Source organism: Manacus candei, unplaced genomic scaffold (genome assembly GCF_025592945.1).
Source record: "Manacus candei isolate 608988 ecotype Guabito, Panama unplaced genomic scaffold, ASM2559294v1 h1tg000005l, whole genome shotgun sequence".
NCBI classification, from domain to species: Eukaryota; Metazoa; Chordata; class Aves; order Passeriformes; family Pipridae; genus Manacus; species Manacus candei.
In genome coordinates, this window is record NW_026138053.1 from 22,165,357 (window position 1) to 22,190,706 (window position 25,350).

Consider the following 25,350-nt stretch of genomic DNA (forward strand, 5'->3'; position numbering starts at 1 on the left):
TTGCAATACTGCCCTTACAGACAGATCATGTGAATATGCATCATCAGGACACCCTGAGAGTAGAAAGTCTGAAAGCCACAGAGAACAGATAAGCAGTGTCAGGGAAGAATTTATTGCTTTCTCTCATCTGTGAGAGACTAACATTAGAAAGAATCTGCCTTTTGCACTATCTTTTGAAAACTGTTCTAAGCTATGAATATTCCTAGCCATGACCTTTTTATTCTCAGGAGACAACTATTTTCTATGAAATAGTATCAGAAAATTCTGTAGCTTTGATCCACTATGGGATGAAAGGAAAGCCTGAGCCCAGACAGCATTAACTGAGTGCAAATCTACACTACAGGAACAAATCTTCATCAACTGAGACAGAAGGAAGAGCAGAACAGTGTAAGAGCTCCTTAGAAAAATTTGTGTGGAGCTGATACTAGCCTGAATAATTCAGCAGTTAAGAATGCCATTAAAACTAAATATTCACATATTCTTAGCAAACAAACCCTACACTGGAGGTTTTCCAAAGTGAAAAGTGAGAAGAGACAGTCAAGAACTATTAGTTCTCTAAAAAAAAAAAAAAAAACCAAACAAAAACAAACAAAACCACAGCCCTTATAAAGAACATAAGTTACAACATTTACATAAAGCCTTCTCAGAAACAGTATTCTCCATTCCTCCCTTTCAAGCTGTACACAAAGTAAATCTTTATATTGTCTCCTATAAATAAAGCACATTAAACACAGATTTCCAAGTTCCAAATAATTAAGGCTCTACAGCACATGAGTACTGGCTACTTACAGCCCTATGCAAGGTTCACATTATCTTAAGTGCTCAGGATCTGTACATACAGAAAAAGTTTTCACAAAAGAGTCATCCTTAGAAATGGAAAGTTCCATTTTTAGAACACTTTAAGATTGATATCTCAACTTGAAATTGTAATTTTTTCCTATGAAACTAAATAGGAATTACAATATATTGCTTCAGTAGAAGAACATGACATTTGTAGATGTTGCATGACAAAATGTCATTCTACTTTGAATTAACTCATCTTGTTTTAGCACAGCAATAGTGTTTCTAATAAATCATACTCACTTGTTGCAGAACCAAGAAGATTTTTTGAAGATTTTTCTTCTCCTGTGTTATAATCCAACAGATAATCTATGTATAAAGAAGAACACTTGTGACTATCAAAATTAAATGTGTCATGGACAGAGAATATAAACCTCAAGATTTAACATTTCATTCAGTTATGTCAGTTTGATTGTGTGAAAATGAAACTACAGAAATAAAGTTAGAGGTCAGATACAGGGGTTAGCCAGGATTCACAAGACAGATGCAGCAAACAACTCACTGAGCTTCACAGAGGCTGGAGGTAGATGGTTTCACATTTTTCAATTAAAACACCATGTCTGCAGCCAAAATAAGCTCCTTCCCAATTGCATGTAGCATTGATTATAAAAACAATCACAGGAAATGGGCTATGGACACTAAGTATAAATCTGTTTTGTGTGAGCTGCTTTGGCTATTTTAGTAATCCTTGACTACTGTCAGCAGATGAAGAAATTATTGTCTATTCTGCCAAGTAAAAGAAAGACTTAGTATGAGCATTTTAAAGCAACCTTCCACATAGTTACATTTAAACAAATTGTTTAAAACTTAAAAGGATTGTTGGAAGAGCCCAGAACACTGTCAACAAGACACACAGTAAATTTAACAGTCAAATCTTTTATCATAACCAGGAAACAACAAGCCACCAGACTAGCACAGATGTGTGAATTGCTGAAAAAATGCACAAAATATTTGTTTACCATAATCTTCATCAAAGAGTTCTTGTCGTTCAGACTGATACTGAGAATCAGCTATTTCTTCATATTCTTCAACCATGCTAGTACCAAATACCCTATGAACAAAGTTTTAAAAGAAAACCTAATATTAGCCTATTAGTTATGTAATTGTGTTACCTAATTGATAAGCACTATTACTTTTATGTAGCAAGTTAATTAGAAACACAGTAGTTGCATTCAGTTAACCAAGATTAAGCTGGAGGTATGTTTATTTTTTCAAGGTTGTATCCACAAAGTCCACTGCAGGCTTTTAAATGCTGAACCAAAAACAAGATCCTGTTTTTCATTCTACTAATTTCAAAGAGTCTTTTCCTCCTTTTCAACTCTAACTCACACCTAGACTTCCTTGTCTTAAGCTCTCCATGAGTTCTTACACCTCCTCTTCAGCCTCACCTCTGACTAACTTCAGGAGTATCTATTCATAACTACTTCACTTTGCATACTATATTCTCTTTGACCTGTTCTGCCAAGACCATATCAAATCAATCCAATTTAAAGCAGTCTTGTTAACTGAAAATATGGTTTGACTTATACCACTACAGAGTTCCCAAGTTCAAGACCTGTTTTTTTAGGAGCAGAGCAGAGGTTGATGGTCCTCTGAACTACAAACACACAGGTGTTTCTACTTGGATACTCCAAGCATTACTAACTGCAAGCACCTGGGGTGCCAAAAAACACAGCAGCTTTTTCTAAAAGCACTCACCAAACCTGCTCTTTTTAGTTCACCACTTGTTCCCTATTTTGCTTGGTCAGCCTTGAACGCTCATGTCCTTCTCTAAAGCTGCTCCTGTTCCCTCATGCTCCCCCCTACAAATATAAACTATTCCTTGCATACTGGAGAACCAAATAAAAAGATTCAAAACTTCTTTAAACAGACATGAAGGAGTCTACACAGCAGGTGAGTTAGGTTAACTACTTCAATTCAAAATATTTGCAGATAACTTCAATTGAAAACTAGAATTTGTTGTTCAAATACTATTGAAAAAGACTAATCCTCACTGCAAGGAGGTAGAAAGACAAAGCAAAACAAAAAACATTACCTTATAAGACTTAAAGGACAAAAATGTTCCGATCCAAAATGTGATATCAACTCCACCTAAAGAATAAGAGGTACTTAAAATAAAACTCCAAAGACCCACAGAGTCAAGAGTTCATTAACATACACATTCAACCTTGAAATTCCAAGTTTTGTTTATTCAAGGGATTTGCAGACTGCCCACAGCAGAAAAGACCAAGAGATTTATTCTTGCCATGCATTAAAGTGCTGAGTTGCAGCAGAGAACCCCCCAAGCCCCAAGCATTCACCATTCCAAAAGAAGAGGTTGCTAACCTTTATGTACTTGATGAACATCTGAAGCGAGAGAAGGGAAAGGAGAGAAAAAAAAAAAAAAGATGTCAGTACAAAGGCTGAACACACATGCCACAGGCAACTACAGAGTTTGGCTGGGTTTAATTCAGTACTATAAATGCCTAAGATGACAAGCTGTGGAGGATTAAGTTGCAATACTACATCTGCCTGGGGTAGCAAGATTTCTTTTAGCCCTTGTACCTTGCAGATTTGAAGGTTACATGCAACGAGTGTTTTATTAAGTTATAAGTTTAACTTAAGCTATTCAATTTTTCAAGGCAGCGTGATTGAAGACAGAATACTGAAGTGTGTTAGGTGTTCTAAGTGTATTTTTTTTCCCTTAAAGAGCACAGACTACAGAAAGTGACTCAAGAGGAAAAATAACCCCACATAGCATGCATTTGTGCACTGCTGCTACTTCAAGTTCAGCATAACATGCTTCAGTTTAGAGAAGCACAACTGGAGAAACAGAGCATCTGATGACAGATCAGATCTTGGAAGCTTAAGTTGTCCGTGTATTTCTAGTGCCACCTTGACTACACACTGGTATTTATTTAATCTGAATTAATTTGCAAGTGTAGAATACATTTATGAAACTACTATGTAGACACGTAGACACTACCACTGAAGGATTGTAATAATCTAAAAGTGAGACCAACTGTTCCCATAAAAGCACTCTTACAAAAAAATTTCAATTGTTTTTGATAAAAGTTCAGTAGGTCACATCAAAAAATTAAACTTTTTTGAAAAATTTTTGGACTTTTCTTCTGTAGACTACACACTCAGAACTTGAACATTTTACCATGTTATTCAAGGCAGAGCACTGTATCCACCAAGGGATTAAGTGCTGAAGCATCTACTGGAATTCTGGATCTTCAGTGACAAACAAGATTCCAGCTACCTTGAGGCGTTAATTCAGCCAGAAAACAGAATTAAAAATAAATGAAATCTTTATTCTGTGACTCATGCAGAATTTCTGGGTAGAGAAGTTAAACAACTATCATTCATAGCTGCTTCTTCATGAAAGCACAAAGCATAATTCAGTAGCACTACATTTTTTTTGGCAGCACCATAATTGGCAGATAAACACATCACTGGAGAGGACCTAAAAGGTCTATATTTTATTTGAATTTAAACCTCCACTACATCCCCATATTTTCACAAAAGCTTTTATCCCTGTTCAAGTACCACATTAATTATTTATGGAGTTTTATTCTCTTTGAGTCTCCTGAATAAATGCAAGCCATTTTGAAGGTGGAGATATCACAGCAATGCTCCAGTAGCAGTGAGCTTAAATAATTTGCCCGAGTCAGAATTATGAGCAATTGCAAAACTGCACTTTGAATCTATTGATGAGAATCAAGATTCAAACATTTAGTCTTTCAGGTTCACTTAAAACTGTACAGCAGAATAAAATACAAAAATATCAAGAAAGACACATATTCTGATCTGTGCTCCAGGGAGTGAGATAGTACATATGTATGTGTATAACGCAGGTACAGCCAAGAGACAAAATAGGTTGAGATTCTTCTAATCTTGCATTCAGGGGACAGTTGGTTAAGTCAAATAGAACAGAACATTGTCTGGATTTTTCTTAATTCAGCTATCAGCTAAGTATGCACTTGGACACAAGGCAATAGGTGCCTCCCAAGATCCCCTCAGTTACCATTTTGAGGCAGGTCAGAGGCTTGTGAGTGTACATGGCCCATACCACTGGGGCCACTAATGAACCCAGGGCAATTAATGGGAAGGCAGGCTTGGATAACACATTTCTCTGGATGCTGTTACACAGGGTAAGCCCAGCAAACCCTTCCATCCCTGACAAGCATGGATGCTTCTGCAGTATTAAGTTACCTTAACATATTTTGCATACATCTGTTCATCCAGAGGAAAGCTTTGGACATTTCTCTCATCTCTGGCATGGAAAGTACCTAATTTAATCCATTTGTTTGTTGGATACCTAGAAAGGAAACAATGAAGTCAGCTAATGAAATGCAAGAACACAGTGTTTACAGACATTTGCTGAGGTTTCCCCAAACGCCTTTCCAGAGAAGGAATAATTTTTTCTTTCCAGTTGCATAGTAACAGCAATGTGTTTTTTATGGAAGGAAGAGCTGCAAGATAAAGTAGTCCCAGCACAAAAACTCAGCAGCACCTCTTCACATACTTAAAACAGTGTGTAAGCCCCCAAAGGACAAAACCCTACACTTGATCCAATTACTGAAATTCAGCCAGTCTACAATAAAATATCTGGAACTGAAAAAAAGCCACCTCACAGGAACAGTGAAGAACACAACATCTAAGTGACAGGTTGTAAATACTGTTGTAAGCAAGCAGTAAAAAACTGTGAGCAAAGCAGAGTTAGAACTACACAATAGACCAAGTGCTGAAAGTCCAAATCTGTGTGCTTCAAGCATCCAAAAAGAAACCGAGTTTTTAATTTTTAAGGAGGCAAAGGGAAAAAAAAATGCTAAATTGACAAAATATACACACACAAAGAAAATCCATGGAATTTCACAAAACATTACACTTTGCATAATAACAGGCATACACAGACCATGTTCTTTGAAGCCTTGTATCTAATAATTATTTCATTTTTTCATTCAGAAGGGTAAATTTAGATAACATACCTGTCACTAATTGACACCAGAAAGTCTTTAGGAGTGGAAGAGAATAATTCATGATTTGCAATGTCAAACTGCTTTACTTGGACTGGTTCACAGAGCTCAACAACAAACCTTAAAGACAAAAAGGAAATATTTAAATAAAGAAAAAAAAAGACTTTTCCTTCCACAGTTACAATCCCCAGCCCTTTACTCCATTACTGTTGCGAAGCCACAAAAATGCTGTAGAGTAAGAAGGCAACACTTGTTGCTCCCTTCAGAATCACTAGTGATATTTTCCTGAATATCCAGCTTAGTAGCTCTAGATAGCATCTGCAGCTACAAGAGCTTCATCCATCTTGTACTCAAAGGCATCAAGTCACAGAACTAAAAACTAAGGACAGTAAATATTATTTAAATCACATCTGAAATACCAGTTAGTATATGGTAAATTCTGATCACCTCTCCTAGTTATTTGATAGTTGGAGAAAGAAACCAAAATCTCTACCTAAATACTCACTAACCTTCTGCAAGATTATAATTATGCAAAACCTACAAATAGGAAGGTAAATAAAAATACCACCTTAATATTACTTCTCAATAGCAGAGCTAGATTTCTGTGGGAGGCACAATAGAGCATCTTGTGCTAATTCTGTCAAAGTTTCTTACACACCCATTTCAAGCAGCAACACACCAAGGTCAAGTCAGTCCCACAGGATAAACACATTGCCATCACAATGGAAAATTGTAATCATGTGAGCAAACCTCAGTAACCTACCAGATTTTAGTACTGCAAGGATTGAGCATATAAAGGTCCATGTTTTCCATCAAAATAGCTGAAGTACTCTGTTAGAAAGAAGAGGATTAGTATTTTAAATTGCATGGTAGATACCAACAGAGCACCAAGGATTTCTTCCCACTTTCCAAAAATAACTCTGATATTAGGTATGTGGACTAATAACCAAGTTTCATAACATTCTGAGCAAGACAATATACAGGACACAGTAAATCATACTACTGTGAAGCCATCACAGATTATTTACTATGGTGAGATGTTTAATACAACTTGATTCAGTTGTTCATTTTCTGTAATAAGTAGACTCTGCTCCCCCTTCTGAATTCACTTAAAAAGACATCAAGTCCTCTATAGCAATCCCCCTTAAAAAAAGCACAGATCACTATGTCCCGTTTTTATAAATCAAAATCCCAATAAACACAAACATAGGAATAAAAGATTACTTCACAAATCAGTGTTCAGTTTTAAGTGTACTTTGTAGTACTTCCAGCATAACAATACACTAAAATAATGCACACTGATAATTAGTAAATGCTTACCTTTGCCTCTGGATTCGCTGCCAAGATTTTGGCACCGCACTCTACCGAGGCGTAGTTATTCCTATTTTTCTGGACCTTTTTAGTGGCATGCTGCCCACCAACAGCAGAGGGATGCATTGACTGACCTAGGAACAAGAAAATATTGCTACTAGAACAAACCATGCAAACAAACAGTATTTTCACTGTCAGCGAGCTTCTGCTCACTGCTTTTATATAATGAAGGCCATTAATTATGTAATTCCAGCAGAAAAATGAAATTCCAGGCTGCATTCCAAATGGAGACAGTTTCCCTATTCAAATCTAGTACAAGATGAAAGCAGTCTCTATTTAGAGCAAACCAACGAATCCTGAACTTACTCTTTTCTTTCTCCACTTCCATGACTTTCTTCTTCCATTCATCAAACGTTGGAATGTCTCCAGGGTCCTTTGGAGTTATTACTGATGTAGGGTCAATTTCTCCTGTTTTCTTAAAGTCTTTCTGCAAAAGAAAGAGCCACCGATTGTGAATATTTTTCAGTAGCAACAATGAAAACAAAAATGAACTTCAACAAATAAAGCAAGCTCTCATCAAGTCAAGAGCAGACACATCACTTGCACCCATGTTAACAACTTCGTGCCAAGGTAAGCAAAATTACGAGCCAGAAAAAACACGTGATGATTTCCTCCTGGAATTACAGATTCTTTCACCAAGGTGATGGCAATTTTTGTGGCTAAAGTAATACATTTTAAGTAAAATTTAAGCATTCTGTCTCAAACACCTGCTCTTCCTTCAAAATTTTTGCTTTTCCTCCCCCTACTAATAAGGAAAGGTTTCCCTGCAGCAAAAAATCTTCCAACATAAATTTTGGTCATGACAGAATTCCAGAAGTCCCCTGGAATTTCTGAACATCTCAAAAACAGCAGAATGATATGTTTAAAGATGGTTTCTTTAACATTTAATCAAAGAAATAATATTTTGGATTTGCCTAACAAAGCAGCAACCCTGTTAAACTGAATTTCAAGTCAACTTCTCTGTACAAACACATTTTCAGCACACCATCAGATGCACAAACAGCTTTGGCTCGACATTTCAAGTGTAGAGGCCATTTTGTAGAAAATGTTTTAAAGTTAGTTCCCAAGATATCAGTGACAGTTTAAATGTGATCCTAAAATAGCAAAAAGCCATGGCCTTGGTCGTTCTTTAGCTATTTAAAAAACATAAGCTTTAGAAAGTGCCCCACAGTAAGAGCATAAAAAAGTCATACAGTTGAGTATAAGAGACCTGTCTAGCTAAATATCCCACTTTAACAGGGGCCAAGTAAGATTCCTGGGACAGAATAAAAACACACCAAACGTTCTGTATTTCCTCCAACTGTCATCTTTGCCTCTAGTCATCTGCTTGCTAGTCAGGAACTTCCTGACTCAGTCAAGATTCAACCCTCAAGCTTCTTTTCTACAAGCTCACTTGGACCATGCAACTTCCCTACCTGTTTTCTTTTTCAGTACATATAAAAAAAATTCTGCATCCACAGTGTCCTGTGGGAAGTCTCAGCTTAACCATCTTTACATAAAGTACAGTACTTGTAGTTTCTCCTCCAGATAGTTTTACTTGATTTCCCCAAGTCTTGTATTTGAAAAGACTTGCTAGCTCAGAAAAACTGAGTGCCAGCAGATCAGCCTTGCTGCCCTTTTCTCTCTGTTTTATACAGTGGCAATCAGGAAAGCAATGGATATCACTCATCTTTATCAGTGATGATAACCTAGCAGAGGGCACTGGGCTCCTGTGTGTACTGAGTAAATACCAGCACTGCTTACCTCCCTTTTTAAGTTCTCCGAGGCATTCAGAGCAGATTTTTGCTCATCTGCCCCTTTTTCAGGTACTGAAACTTTCGACTCAAATTCAGATTTTGTCTTCTTTCCCTTGCCATGTGAAGATGATATATTCTCTATATGTTGACCTGCAAGGCTGAAAGCATAAAGAGTATAAGGACCCATGAAATCAGTCATATGCAATAACACACACAAACACACAAATATGTAGACAAGCAAGCACATGCAAACATTTTCTGCAAGGCCAGGACAGAAAAGAACAACTACCTTTACACTATTCAGACTCACAACCTGCGTGGATACTCACCTCTCTGGTGGACTGACAAAAGAGGAAGGCTCACTCTGAGGGTCAGCCTCAAGTGTCCCACCAATATCACAGTCAGGTTCTGACTGCTCAGCTTCACTAGAGCTGACTACAGGGGTATCAGCACGGGAATTCTCTATTGCACTGAAGGGAAAGAAATAACATGCTTTTTAGCCTTCTGATGATATAAGTAACCCTGACAATCAACCACATAACTAAAGATATTAGAAAGTTTTCATAAAGCAACAGGCTCAGAAATAATTCAGAAATGGATGAAGTATGCTGTACTTAAGGAACTGCATTCTCAGCTGTACCCATGGAAGAAAACAATTTCCATTTTAGCTTGTTTGTCCCAGAAAGGAACTCAAAACTAGCTTCTCATCTCCCAGAACTCTCATCTAACATTTTACCAAACGCTGCAATGGGTAATTTTTCCCATCATCATTACAAACTAACAACAGGTTCATAGTTATCTGGCTGCCAGCAATTTTCTTTCCCCTTTCAACAAAGGAAAGAAACACAAGATTGAGTTCCCTCACTAATGTTCCCAAGTCAATGGGTGGAAGTCAGAACAGAACTTGGCTAAAACCAGAGGAGAAAAGAGGTGCTGTAACAATATACAGCAAAGCCAGGCAGACTTCCTTTGCTCTAGGTTCATTTATTTTTTTCTTCACTAGTGTAATAAAAATCAGGTAACCCAGCAGACCATTATCCAAGCTGTACCAACAGCCCAAACCAGCTGATCTGCCCACTGCTTCACATCCTCTCTCCCAGAAAGGCTGAGCACACCACATCAGACAAATCCAGAGGCAAAGATTGGAACGAAAGTCTCCCCGTTTGCTCTTTTGGAATGACAATGGGTGGAGAGAAGATGGACAACTAATAACTTCCAGTTCTGACTGTCCCCTCTTCTCCAGTACAGGAATGACTTTCATATTGCTTTATGCTATAGCCAGATATAAGTCAAAGTTTTATTCTGCCCTCTAAAATTCAACATAAGCTTTCCTTAATGTCAGCAGCAAAGTAGGTTAATCCAATATCATGACAGAGCTGCCAAAACACAAATAGCACGTCAGCGACTTAAAAGGGAATCTTTCTGGTTCTCTGGCTGCTACAATTATCAACAGAAGCAGCTGCAACCAACCCAGGGAGACAATTTTAGTACCTTTCATATGATAAAGTTCCTACAGCATAACACAAAAACCTCACAGACATTCAAGACTTTTTGCTTTGTAGCAAAATTTAACAAACATTATGAACACAAGAATTTATTAGCTACAAACAGGGAGTAGTTTCTCTGAACACCCCAAAAATGCCTACATCTGAGGTGCACAGTTTGGCTCTGCATGTAAAGCTTCACTAACTGAATAAGGCTGACTACTACAATTAAAGCAGAAAAGCTCCACATATTCTCTGTCTCAGTGGGTAAGTGAAAGGATGAATAATTATCAACTGAATAAAATATGTAACAAGTATGAACTTAAAAATCCCCTGATCTCAGGATGTACCTGACTGGCCCCAAGTAACTAATTTTGGCAAAAGGTGAATTTAGAAGCTGTGGTGTTCTCTCTCCTTTGGATACCTTGATTTGTTAGTAGCTTTGCCTTAACTTTTAAAATGCACTACAAGCTCCCTTTGCACAGCAGCTGTCTTTACTTGCAGCCAGAAGGAGCTCAGATAATTTTGCATGAAGTTTTCCTCAGACTAGGCCCGAGTACAAAAGCTACAGTCAGTGCTGTCCTAAAAAAGGATCCATTACAAAGTAAAAATAGTTTGGAATAAAATTACTTTCAGAATATTTTGACTAAGAGGTTCTGCTGTATTATTAGACCAGTAACACCTGAGGGAGCTGGACTTTATTACACTGACAGGCCTCAGCATCTAAAACAGGAAAAAAATCTGTCTGAAGACAAAAAATGCAACTGTGTCTTTTTCAAGATCTTGTTTAAGTATGAGGTTGGACTACAGCTGTTTTGAATATTAATCTGTACAATAAGAGTCCATCCATTACTATTTAAAGCTGAAGTGCAGTTTGAAACATGCATCTCTCCTATATTAACTCTGCCCTTTTTCCCTGAAAATGGTACTGGTGTCAGAACACTGCCCAGCATTAATTAATCAATCAGGTGCTCCAAAACAAGTTTCCATTTTCATTCATTTCATAGGGCAAGTCTTCAGAGTTCCTCACTCCAGTATCCTCAGCTGTGACTGACAGTTTTGAACAGTTACCAGATACCAAGCTGAACGTTTAAAAGAAAAAAACATCCTGTCTCTACAACCTGACATAGGATTTACAACATGTTACAACAAGGAATCACTGCAGTAGTTGACAACAGCTATAAAAACGACAAGCTGAAATGATATTCCAGTTTTGCTTTATAAGAACTGCAAATTTTGGAAGACTTGCAATTAAAGACACTGATGAAGTACCAAAAGGTGCTTAAGCATTAGCCCTGGCAGACTAGGCAAGATCAGTCAGCAAACAAGACTTCCACACCTTTTCTATGGTAAAGAAACTCAATTTGGTAAAGCAGAAAAACTGGACTCTTAAACCCAAAACACCAAAGACAAGTCTACTTAATTTTTCATGTGTCAATTTTTATCTACCAAAATATTCAATTTTTATCAGCAATTAGAACAATGTATTTCCCTCAGCACACATCAGAAAGCCCAGCAGAACTCTGTGAAAGTACTGAGAAGTACACACACATGCATTTTCCTACTACAGCTCATGTTTGATAGCACAGCATTCCACAAAAGAAGGGAAACCACACAAACTCCAGAAGGCTTCCTGCAGCAGAGGTAGCTCTGCAATACCCTGCTGAGTACTAGAACTACAAATGGTCTTGACTGCATTTATATAAAAATTTGCTATTTTGTCAAAAATCTCCTCATATCAGAACTTATTTCAGATTGCTCTAAGTTCCAAAGTAAAATTCTTCAGAGTTCTTCTTTAACTGAAAGCAGAGGCCATGGCTGAAGCAGCCTCGATGCTTGTTGTCACAGATGTGAAAGCACATTTGTGAAGGGCAGAAACCCTAATGGGAAAGGCCTGAGGGCTTTTATAGTACAGATTATCTGAGCACATGGGCTTTTTCTCAAAGCAGCAGCTTAGAAACTGATAATGGCAATAGTATCTCACTTCATGCAAGTACACAAGTGTTTATCCACACACTGAGTAAATGATGACATACTCCATTAGCACTGACACCATAAACCAGCAAAACAATCACATGTAACAGTCTAGTTTTATCCTTACTAAACCTTTTAACAACATTAGAGTAAGTGATAGTCTTGAAGACAAAAACCAACAAAATTTAGAGGGCTTACTCAGGCTGTGAGACTGGAGGTATCTCTGAGGTAGGTGAACTGGAAGTGTTTTCAGTGCTTGCAACTATGCTGGAGGAAGCTTCATTTACATCTGCTGAGGGTGGACTCACAACTTCGGGCTGGCTTGCTTCACTTATGTCTGTTGACTGTGAAAACATCACAGGTGAACACACATTTTTCAAAACCTGAACACGAAAAGCATTCATACAATAACATCTAGTATGGAGTTCTCAAAGTTCAGTAGTTCAGATTTGTCAGAAATAAATTTTCTTTCTTCCTTAAGTGGTATTTCTGTGCTGCTCTGGGATAGTTGCAACACTCTTCCACAGTCTGCAATAACGTGTAAAACTATTAACTGAAGCAGGGATGTGCAATCCTATAGAGATAGTCAGGAGAAAACCAGTTTGCATATTGCAGCAACGGAAATAAAACAGTCCTATTTGCATGTTCTATTACAATAAAATTTACTGTTTTCATCCTAAACTAAATTTGGGAGAAGGCTTCTAATTTTATCACTCAAATGGAGGTCCAAAAGTCTTCAGAAGTCTATTCCATGCTGTAGCTGAATAAAGAGATTAATCACTTATGGCTTCGACAGCTTAGTAGTCTTGAGTCTTAGTTATTCTAGGTCTTCAGTTTTCATAAGCCTTTGCACAGCACACTCAAAATAAGGCTTAGTCAATCTGAAAAAGCATATAACCACTGAAACAGGTCAGATTAAACTCTTGCAGCAACAGAAAATATTATTAAACAAGAGCCTCTTGTCAACTGGTAGATTACTCCAAGCCATCTAACTGAACATGAAGAGGTCTCAAGGCTTTATTACAGAATTACACATCGAAGCCATGCATTATGTTTTCTGAAGTATGTCCTATGTATTGTCTTGCAATCTACAAACCAGAAATATATAATCAAATAAACCATCTTTAACAGTGAGCTTTATAACATTTAACACTGAGCACTGGCTTAATGGTATCAATGGCAGATACTACTGAAGCATAACCCTTTTTCCATTTTAAAAAAAGAAATTAAATTGACAGAAGCTAGGAAGAATCAAAGCTAAAATGGACTGCTATGATCACCAAGTCTGATCTCTATGAAAAATACCTCAGTGAGAAGGTTTTTCATATTTTATTTATAAAGAGACACCTTTAACTATAACATCCAATTTTAATTTATTTTGGAAAGTTTCATTTAGTCAGTACCTACAAGTACTAAATTACTCCTATTACTTATGCACATGGGAAATGCAAGGTCTGTTAGTTCACACATTTTGTCCTTCACTGGAAACATGAGTCTAACAGCAGTCCTGTGTGCAGGTGAAATGTGATAGACAGTTACTGGGAGTTTTAGACAATCAAAATGAAAGGCTGAAATCCAAGAAGCATTTGAAGAGCGTACGGAGACAGCGAATGAGATAAAATTCTTGCCTGGTCAGATTTTGTAAAGTCATTGAGCAGCTCTTCCATAGAGTAACTCTGTGTACTTGAGTCTGTCTGCTCAGGCTCCAGTCTGGGACCAGCCTCTTCCCCCTGGAATATTACAGGTACAACAGCTGTAAGTACACAGTAACACAGGCTGCCTATTCTCAGTAAGAGGAGCCATCTCTGACACAGACTGAGTAATACCACCTTTTCCATCATTAAAATATCAAGGAGTTAAGCTACATTAATCTTCAGAGCCACTGTCCACATATGTTTAAAACCTCACCTGCACAAAGACTATGGCAAGTTAAAAAAACTCAGTTAAATCGTCACTGAAAAGACCATTTTAGCATTTTCTTATATCATTCAGTTTGTCTGCTAAGGAAAGCTCATCATTCTGCTATGACTTCCCATGCTGACAAATCCTCCCTATCTCCTTGCTGCCCAAAAGAGAAGGAATGAAAAATAAATCCTATGATGACTTGCAACCATTAAAAAAATAACACGTGGCACATTTCAGATGCAGGAGTCCAATCAGCAGAACGAGAGTAATTGCACAAGTCTGCTGTACCCTTTTAAAGCAACCTTCTCTTTCACAACCAAAAATTTACAATCAAGTGCAGTGAATTCACAAAGTAAAAAAAAAAATACACAGTTGAGGGGAAAGAAGTTTTAAAGCCACGAGACTAAAACTAACAAGAATTTACACTTGCCCCCAATCTTTTTTTTAAGTTGACTACAAAATAGGAAAGTTATTTTTGAACAATACTTCAAAATACAGCAAGAAATCTGGTAGACATTTACATCCCCCTTGTTTTATAAGGGCTGTCTAAAACCTTGTGGCCAAATACTGCAAGTGCTGGACTTCAGATCCAAAATGGGCTGCTGTGTTACACAACATTACATGACAGAGAGAGTTAAGGCATCCAGGAGAAGAGCAAGAGCTACAAACCTGAGTGGGAAAATCTTAGAGACAACAGCTAAGCAATATTTTCCCCCAAACATTATTAGCTCACAGCCTAGTCCCTAAGATGAAATAGCATTAATGGTTTGAAGAGACAACTGATCTAAGGAAAACCCATCAAGGGCTGCAGAACTGCTCTTTGCTGAGCAGGGCAGCTCCAGCAGCCTAATTAGGAGTAACAGACAAATGCTTAAGATTTCTCATACACCCAAGAGATTTTCTTTAATGAGTAAAAAGAACAGTGTAATGTATGAGTTTTCACATCTTTGGGTTTAGGTTCAGAAATGTGCTTAACAATGCAGCCACATTAATAGAATGAAAGGAGGAATGCTGGAAAAAAGTAGAAAACATACACCAGTGGCTTCCCAGTGTCAAAGCTTACTTGATCTTTCCAGTTTTATTACATCAGCCATTAAACTAAAGCAGAACTTTTTTTTTCAGGCAGCCAGAAGAACAGGACTGAATGCTATTTGGCTGCACAAACTGGAAAAAAAAAATACAGCTACCCTAGTTGTTGGATTGCTTAAGAAATCTACAATAATTCAAGGGTTTTTTTACAGTCAGGCAGCTCCCCACCTGAGTCAACTAGAATGCTCAACACATATTTTTCAATTTTGATGTGGCATATAAAAGCTTTCTTGGAATGAGGACCATGATTAGCACTACTACAGATTGCTGGAGGAAATGATAAAACCAATACATCAATACTATCCATTTCTATCATGGGACTGATTCTTCACCTATGTAAATAAATGAAATTACCCTGACTTTCTGATGTGACTCAACAGCTTGGGAACTCACTACACAACTGCAATATGCAGAAACTTGTAGTGACTTAATCAGGGTGGGACAATTACACACAATTTAACCTAAAGTGCTGAGTAATGTAAAAAGGGGTCATACCTTCTTTATTATATATTTCACACAAATATTTTAGCTTTGTTAATTATTATTAAACAGGAGGAAAACAAAGTGATAAATACTGACTTAAAACAATTAATCTTAAACCTTCTATTTTGGATAGCAAACATTTGTGCATTGTTTTTAACACAACACAGATGTTACTGGTATACCATGGCCTAGATTCATCCAGGCCACCACCTCTGATATTGGTTTCTACAGAGCCACGTACTCTCCCTCATGCCCACTTCTTCTAACATCTGCCACCCAAATAAAAAATCTTAAGCCACCAAAACTAGCTTTACTATTTTCTTCCCTCTCCCATCCCAAACTGTTCATTTGTATTGTTGCATAACTGCAACAAATCTGAAGGAGAACAAAAACTTGGGAAGATAACATCCTGGCTCACAGAACAACTGAATACACTAAATATCCTGGGTAAGAAGACACTGTGAATCAATGTGCATGAATCAGTTTTTAAAATTCAATATCAAGTCAGACTGAGTAAGTAATTAATATGATGTATTCAGCATACCTTTTCCTGGAAATTTTCATCATCATTGGCCAGGGCACAAGCATCACCTGAAGCATATTGCACTGCCGATGAGACACTGTCTTTACAAAAGACATTGCAAACAGGAAGCCTATTAAAAAAAAAAAAGTCAAAAATCTTAATTTAAAACGAATAAATGACATTTTAGAATTTCCTCAGCATTGTCCCCAAGCTTTATTTCAGCTGTTCCCACAGTGTGGCTAAAAAATACACATATACAGTTCATAGATACTCATAAAATCCATGGGAGGACTTCACCTCAAGAAATTAGCAAGAGAAACCACAACAAACGCAGCGCTTCCAAAACACAAAACTATCAGCAAAACAGTTACTGGGGTGTTACTATGTCACAAAGTGGAAGCTGACACAAATTAGTTAAGTTATACAAGTTAGAAACATTGAATCAACTATATCCTTTGTCATACAGCAATGGGCTATTTCTAGCAATGATTACTGTTAAGAAAAATCTAAAGCCACGGACTAAAAAAATAAAGCTCCTTATTTCCCTGCACAGACCATACCTGAGGAAATTCTGCACACTCAGCATTATCAAGCACATTTTAAAAAAGTAGAGAAAATAAGTACACTAAAGGCCCATGCAAAACCCAATGAAAATGTACAGACAAGAGGCAAACAAGGTGCTGGCTTAAGCTACAACCTCCAGAGACATTTGTTTTGAACCTGCAGTTCTGAACAGCTTTGCTGTGCAGTAGAAATGGATTTATTTCTGTAGAAAAGCAGCCATCATCTATACAAACACCTGTACCAGAACAGCATCTTTCGTTGCTTAGAGTACACGATCCTTTCACATCCTAAACCAGCATCTGAACAGCAAACCACCAGGCTTGGAGGCCCAAAGGTCTTCATGCTGACTTCAGGTGAGGCCAGCAGAACACTATGCAAACTGAGCTCTCAGTGGAGTTCTCAACAACACTTGAACATCAGTCACCTGCCACCTTAAAGACAAATATCTTTCATTCAGGAAATACTGTTCACATAACAGCCAGGTGAATTCACACAAACATCCTGAAAAAAAGGACAGAGGAGGAGACAGGTCTATAGCATAGAAAAATCTGGATACAGCAACCTGAGTCAGAACACTAAGATCATTAGTAGGTCATGACTCGCTCACACAGTTGGGATCATTCTAGTGCTTAGAATTTGAACTACCACCTTTCTTAAGGGCTCGAATATCAACTCTATTGGGAAGGATATGCAGCATAGACTCCTCCACCAAGGAGGAACCCATGCAACAACAGACCACAGCCAAGTGCAAAATTTAAAAACAGTTTTATGCATATATACATATATGCATACACAGGGGGAGCACCACTTCTCCAGGCTGCAATCACAAAAATCGAACTTGTCTTGTGGAGGTACAACCCTATTGCTCCTCTTTCACCTGCATCAGCAGGGACTGTCAGCAGGTACCAGCCACTGAATCCACGTCTCTCACCATTAGGAGAGCGGAAGACAACAGACAAGGAATCTGTGGGACCTGACACACTATTCTGGAGACAGGCAAATAAGGTGCCCAGGTCAGTCTCAGCCCCAGATCACCTCAGTAATTTCTCTTATCTTTGAGGCAGTAGCTTTCCTCTATGCTAAATGAAAGCCTTCAAGTCAGGCAGAAGCAGCTGCAGTTACTGGAAAATAAAGAACTGAATATAAGGGTATGATACTGTAGCAGGTACAATGTCTCACATAGCAATTGAGAAGGAGGTATATGCTTCTCACCCATCTTAAATTCCCATCCCATCATGTAGTTACTTGTTTGTATTAAGTTTTCCATCAAACCTCTGTCTTATCTTAAGCACAGGATGCACATTTAAGAGAAGGAATGTAATGTTACCAGACTTTCACAGCCTTACTACCTAGCTCTCACTTGGAAAAATCAGTTATGCAAATACTTTGAGTCATTTATATTTCTAAAAATTAGTTTCAGTCATTTCATGGCGAAATTTTCTCAAGCTCTTCATTCCAGTACCTCTGATCTGTCCTTCCAGATATAACAACTCCCTGGTTCTTCATAAAAAATACAATAGCAAAATCAGAAATTACACAGAACATACTGTAGCTCATCCCACCCTGTCACTACACACACACGCACATTCATTTCCTATTTTGCTTCCACTAAGGGGGGCATCTCCGGTGAGCTGCACAGAACAACATGAAGACCTTCAGTGCAGAAAAGGAAAGGTATCACTGGCTGTGAATCAGCATTTTCAAACACAAGGTATATTTTCACAAAAGCATCAATAACTACTTTAGTACTTGTACTCACAAAAAGCACTCAGCACAAAAGACACACATTTCTTGCCTTAATATACAGAGTTTTTGTGCAACAAATCAGGCTTTATTAGGGCACACACACCGCTTTTAGAAGAATGCGGTTTGGCAGCTCAGATTTAAGCTATTCTGACAATCTGTGTCTAATTTCTGATTTGCTTACTTTCCAAAATTCTTCTTGGTCTACTCCCCAACTCCAGCAAGATGCCTCAAGTCTCCCCAAAGCCCTCTAAGCTAGGGAGGGGACTGAGAACTCGTGTATGCATGCAGGCACCCACAGGAAAACCTGCGCCCAACTGCACCAGAGGATATATCACTCAACTGCTGCCATCAAGCTCTGACAGAGCATTAAGAACACAAACTCACACAACACCAATGCCACATGAGACCAGCCAGTCTGTGAGAAGTCAAATTAATCATCTTACCAAGGCCACCACCAGTCTTCTTTTTCTTCAGACTTTCAGCATTCTGCATATTAATTCAACAGGCTTCTTTAGCCACAGGCTGGTAAAGGATATAGCCCATAATAAAAACAATTTGCCAAAGCAAGCATTACTCTAAATGCAGAAAGTCAAACATGAGAACCTAATTGTTAATTTACAGAGGAGAGAATTCCCCTTGAGTCTTATGAACTTGCAGTGTACATGCAGTAGAAGCAGAGCAGCTTCTGCCTGCACATACTAATCCATCCTTCCCTTTCTCATGACCCATGAGTAGTATTTTAATGCTGACTCAGAAACAAGCAAACCTAATGCCCAAATAGTGCTGGAGATTAGTCACCAGATATACTCTCTCAGGTACAAGGTAGATCTTCAAAGGAAGAGACTGTTCCAAACACATAACCCACAGTCAGTGACTTAGATGGATACAGAGGTTTTCAAGAGTTCCATTTTTATATGTATGACTCAAAGTACCACCTGCTATTAAATCTCATAAAGAACAAAGAAACTTAAGCACGACTCTTAGTGCTACAATTAACTGTAGTTTAAAAGCTATTTTCTTTAATATGCCTTGAATTTTTCAGCTTGATATGCACAAACCCCAGAGCAAATGCTACAGGCTCAGACAAAGCTGCAGAGGGGCGGGGGGAATCTTTACTTTTCCCAGGGCAGGCACACACTGTGGTTGCCCACTGAAGCAGAAATGCTGCTCACCCCTATCTGAATGGTTCAGTACACTCGTGGCTGTAAAATTGGCTCTGCTCTACCGAGGCTGTTCTGCTTTGAAAAGGAACGCACTGAAATTCAACAGTGCAGGTGGTTCAGAAATTGCAGAGTAGGTTTCATGTGAAAGACTGTCCAGTTCTAATTTGGCTCCAACTCCCTAAGTAATTGTGAAGGAGGCTGCAGAAGACTATCAGAGATAGAGAAGCTATTGATAACTGTTTTGACAGGCATAACAATCAGGTAGAAAGCAAACAACTGGTAAGAAGAATTAATCATACAAGTTACAGGTGAAAAAAAAGCAATTTAGCAAAATATGAAGGCAAGAGGAGTTTTTCCACAATTTGACCTTCCCAGAGAAAAACAGCCCAGGCTTTCCAAGGACTTCACATAACACTGACACTTACACAGCTTCAGTTCAAACACATCTGTCCTCTAAACAATTAATTTCATAAATTCTCCCCAAGCAAGACCTATTTTTGGACACTGGAGAGTGATGCAGTTCAGAACAGTTTACATTTGACACCTGCAAGACAGAGTCATTTAAACGAAGGGAAAATGAAAGGAAGCTATCACCAGCACATGAATTCCAAGCCCGCCTTGCAGGCACAGGGAAAAGACTCTCTCCAGGGCCCAACAGCTACGAGGGAGAAGGAAGATGTCATCATTCCTGCCATGTGACAATTCTCTACTCAAAATACTCACAGGATCAGATAGGGCTGTGCAGAGGAGAAGGGTGGGTTTTGGACCCAGGGCAGAGCTGGCCTGTGAATGGGGAGAGGGTCCTGCTTGTTGGTGGAAGCTCACCTTCCTGATAACAAGGTAACTGACTTCAGATTAATCATGTTAAAACTGTAAAAATTAAAATTATAAAAGCTGTGAAAGGATAAGGAAGACAGGAAAATACCTTTTGCTTTGAACAAGTCCTACAGGTCTGTGACTATCGCTAATGAACTATCAAAGAGAAAAAATGCTCTGCAAGAATGAGGAGCTCAGCAGATCCATAACCAAACCCTCCAGTCAGCAGTAACCTGCCTTCCAGCCACTGACAACACAGGAAAAACAGCAGGAAGAATCCTCACCCTCTCCCCAGCAACTTAATGGAATCAATCTTTCTCTCAGAACAGTTTAGCCGAGGACTTGTATTTAAAAGGGCCTGCAGAACAAAGTAAATCTCTTGGAAAATGAAGCCCAGGCTTTTAGGACAGCGACATTACTTCAACCAGTTAATTGCCAGGCACTGATTGCTGTAGCACAATCTCCCCAGACACAACACTCATTTCTGCATGTGAAGTGGAAATACATATTGATAAATGCAATGAAGAACCATTAATCTTCCTTAATACTAGTAAAAAATTCCAAACAACACAAAGCAAAATACAAACCACAGAAGAGCAGCATACATTACTGAGATAATTGTAAAAGTTACGGTGGACCTTTAAGGGAGAAAAAAAGCTGAAAACTAGAACTACAGACCTAGACTAAGCAAGGATACTGCCAGCAAGGCACTGATATCACCTCATTTCCTACCACTAACTTGATTCACATGCTTAAAAAAAAAAACCAACCCCAAAACAACTGAAATTGGAGCTTTTTTGAAAATCCTTTACCAATCCATTGTATTTTGCAATTCAGTGTTTAATCTTGCCCACACATTTCGAAGAATGTGCTCCCCAAACAGTTATTTCACTTACTCAGAGGAGCCAAACACAAAGATACTTCTGACAATACTGAATTCCATAGCTTCAAACAATGAGATTCCAACTGCTGGTTTAAAATAGGGCTTTCAGCGTTTTAAATGCATTAACATGCAAAGACTGCAAAGGGAGGTTCCAGCAGCATCAGATACTTCATCAGATTTAACTGATTTACTGCCTGAAGGGGTAGTCCAGCCTTCAGCCACACAGGTCTCTGCACACTCTGATCTGATCTTGAGAATATTAATGCACACCAGTAAGTCCTGAGGGGGGAAAGAAAGTCAGCTTTGAGCCAGGGTAAACCCAGAGAGCAAATCCAAGAAGACAGAGGGAGAACATACTATTTGTTCATGACTGCCCACTGTTGTCCTAAGCCAAATAACGGAAATGAACTTCATTCCTTTCTCACAGCACTACCAGTATTCCTCTCATCCTCTCCTAGGAAAGGCTGCTGAGATAACAGACACCTTCACAGCATCTAATCGTACATTGTTTTGATCCAGTACCCGTAAGAGACAACAACCTACATTAAATGCGTGTTGCAATGTAACTGAAACAAACACAACCCTCTTTTATTTCTTGAAAGGAGGATCCAGGTGCCCTATTTCAGGGATTTAAAGCAGGGCAGAAGTCCTTAGCCCTCAAAAGGTGTCCGTGTGGAAGCGCCCAAAGGCACAGGCAGTTCCGAGTGACTCCTGGGAACAGACTTGCGTAACACTGAAGATTGCAGCTCATGAGAACCTCGCTCCACTGTCAAACTCCAGCTAATATCTTTAATGCAGGAGTTTGGGGAAAAGAACACGTTGTGGAAAAACACAATAAAACTTGATGCCAACCACAAAGACTACAGAGAAACAGCAGAACAGCCACGCACAGTGATTAAACGTTAAGGCTCTTAGAGACTGTAGTAATGTGTAACTTAGACCTCTGAAGATTCCCCTCACTGTCTGAATTCATAAGCTTGTCTACACAGGCTCAGTACTGCAAGAGCAGGCTCCAAACCAACAGCTGCTCTGCACCAACTCCCCATGCTAAAAACCCACTGTAAGTGCAACACAGACAGAGTGCCAAGGAAGGAACGTTACCTTAAGTTTAGCAACAGGAATTTTGCCCTAGATCATTGTAAAGCTGCTACCACCTGACTCCCAGACATTTTATAATGTACTTTTAATAGGCTTCTCACCTTTAAAGGATTTCAGCAATATCCTGATTGCCATTCCAAACCCCAGGCAAGGGATTGCCATTCCTTTGAGCACCTAAGCTAATTCTTGAACTGTTGGAACCTTTTACTAATATTCCAATCCATTATGTCGTTCATATAAACACTTTTACTCAACCAAGAAAAAGTTCTAGCTTTGGGATGAGTCTTTCTGTTATATCAGCTCAGTATTTTCAACAAGAATTACAAGAAAGTTTTTTAGATTTACAGTTCTAAGTTACCCTGTTCTGCCTCTCCAGGTAGAGGGCTGTAGCACCTCCAGAGTTAACTTTAAAAGACACTGTATGTCTTCCTCTTGAAAGAAACACAGTGTCTACCAAAAGCTAGATTAATAATGACAATTAAAGACAAGAAAAGCAAAATAGCTAAAAACTAGTCTGTAAAAGCCTTGCAGTAATAAGAACATCAAAGTGAAAAAGAGGTTAGAGAAAGACATTTCAGAAAAAGGTCAAATTAAGTGCTATGGGGAAGCACATTTCACTGAAACACACAGGGTCTTATAGGTCAACACAGAAACTTCGTGATGGGATAGAGGCCACTTTAGTACACAATTTGCATAACAACCAACCAAACTTGAAGTTTCTAGGACAAATCTTTCAGAAGATACTGCATGAAAGCAGTTCACTGATTTTTCAAGTAATTTTAGAAGGTAAATATTCAATAATTGATTGAGCCAAGCATCTGTTTGCATAAGACACCAGAGCCCCTGATCGCACACACCACCTTCAACTTGAGCAGGTTACAAGCTGGGCAGATTCAAATTTCATTTTTAGGAGTCCAAGAGTTCCAATGCAGCTTTTGTACCAGCCTTAACCACAGAGCAATGACACTTCCAAACAAGATACTCCATACCTAGGAACATACTTTCCATTCTGAAATCAGATGCCTGGAACAACAGTTTTGATTATATGAACAGTGCCCAAATCACTAAATTTCTTCCTGTTATAAAATGCACACACATGGTGCTTATTTAAATATCAGCCTTCTGAGGAGATTTAAGTAGAGAAGAGGAGAATCCCATATACAATTCTGAGTCCCACCACAAGCAAGTTACACTAACAGTCCTACACAGATCATTAGTTTGTCTCATTAAATCTCACACCAATCTGCACGTGATTAGGTGGGAATAAAGAACAGTATCAAGATCCACTCTGTTCCAATGTACTTGTACCTAGGCTTTATTCCTGGCTATGCCACTGACCCAGTGTGACCTTCACAATTTTCAGGGTACGCTCATTACGGATTCCAGAGTCAGAGCTACTAGGCCAGGGGTTTTCCACCAAACCCAGCACATCTTGCTGCTAAACCACTTTGACACAAGCCATACTTTACTGATGTAATACTCACAGAGTAACAAAAACTCAATAACCCTGAAGTACACATGCACTTATCTCCATCTTCCATTTACTCACAGTTGTAAACCCAAGGATAAGAGCTCATAAAAGCTGAGTAAATGAGGATGTGGCAATGAACTTTCCGGGATAGAAAGGCAAATTACTGTAGGATTTCTTTATTAAACTCACAGCTAACACCCAGCAAGTGCAGCAAAAGCTGAGGTCAGAACAATTTACACAGGTTACTCTTCAAACAACTGTCACAGCTGGTCTCGCTCCTGATAGTACTGGTATTCCTATAAGCTCCTAAATCTTCTCCACTTATAGCTCTCTATATTGGCAAACTACAAAGCACTACAAGTTTTAAATGTATTTTTTACATTATGATCACCCACACAAAGGGATTAACTAAAGCATTAAGAAAATCTTTGTAAATTCAGGACAGCAGGAGTCATTTGTCAGGCACAGTCAAAGCTCCAATCTGCACAGATGCCTATTATTTTTAGAGCACTACATTCCTGAGCCATACCTCCATCAAAAGTATTTCCCTAAAGCCATGCAGGCATCCCGCTCTTCTGAAACTTGGAACAACCTCGCTGGCTCAGGTCTGTCAGAGCTGTGTCTGCTCCAGCTTCAGAAAGCCTCCAGTAGAGACAACTCTGACCCTGCACTCCCAAACCAAAGAGCATCGCGTGGCTTTTATTGAAGTGACACTGGCTAACAAACCCCTGTGCTCAAGCTTCTGTGTTTTTTGTACACTTCCTAATACACAGTCACATTTTTAACTTACAGGATGGCATCTTCCAGTTAAAAAAAAAACATGTCAAATCAATATTTCCCCCACCACCACCCCTGACTTTTACCAATTGGTACTTCCCTACTGAACCAACTTCTTTAGGTGAGCTTGAAAATGCCTGATGGGAGACTAAAAAGTTCCTGGTTTATGCTTAATTTCAAAGAAAGAAGCAACATGTACCCAAAAGTAAAACAAAGCCCAGGTCAAAAAAAAAAAAAAAAAGAAAGATAAGGGGGTCCAAGCAGCCCTGAGTGTTCTTTCAGCAATTGTTTTGTCTTCTGTTCTTTTCCCCTGTCTTTTTGGTTTTAATTTGATCATCTGTTGACCACTAGTGCTGCCTGTAAGGAAAGAGGTTCTCTCCTAGTGGCACTAAACCCTTTGAAAATTACATTTCAAGACAACTAAATTTAAAAAGCCAACATTTATAACACAAAGCCTTCCATTTGC

At 38.6% G+C, this 25,350-nt stretch overlaps 1 protein-coding gene across 2 annotated transcripts in view; it reads right to left on the reverse strand.

Moving 5' to 3' along the window:
* The window catches only part of SUCO (SUN domain containing ossification factor), a 38,094-nt gene that overhangs the window by 10,716 nt on the left and 2,028 nt on the right, over positions 1-25,350 (reverse strand). The window contains exons 2-15 of one of the 2 annotated variants that reach the window (XM_051805786.1): positions 16,388-16,496; positions 13,995-14,096; positions 12,565-12,710; positions 9,238-9,378; positions 8,916-9,066; positions 7,479-7,599; positions 7,122-7,246; positions 6,565-6,632; positions 5,814-5,921; positions 5,038-5,143; positions 3,166-3,186; positions 2,876-2,931; positions 1,800-1,891; positions 1,084-1,149 (exon numbers count right to left, since the gene is read on the reverse strand). In XM_051805786.1, coding sequence (XP_051661746.1) covers positions 1,084-1,149; positions 1,800-1,891; positions 2,876-2,931; positions 3,166-3,186; positions 5,038-5,143; positions 5,814-5,921; positions 6,565-6,632; positions 7,122-7,246; positions 7,479-7,599; positions 8,916-9,066; positions 9,238-9,378; positions 12,565-12,710; positions 13,995-14,096; positions 16,388-16,496 — 1,412 coding nt within the window. The remainder of the gene's footprint in view (positions 1-1,083; positions 1,150-1,799; positions 1,892-2,875; positions 2,932-3,165; positions 3,187-5,037; positions 5,144-5,813; positions 5,922-6,564; positions 6,633-7,121; positions 7,247-7,478; positions 7,600-8,915; positions 9,067-9,237; positions 9,379-12,564; positions 12,711-13,994; positions 14,097-16,387; positions 16,497-25,350) is intronic. The other variant, XM_051805777.1, reaches the window with a different exon arrangement.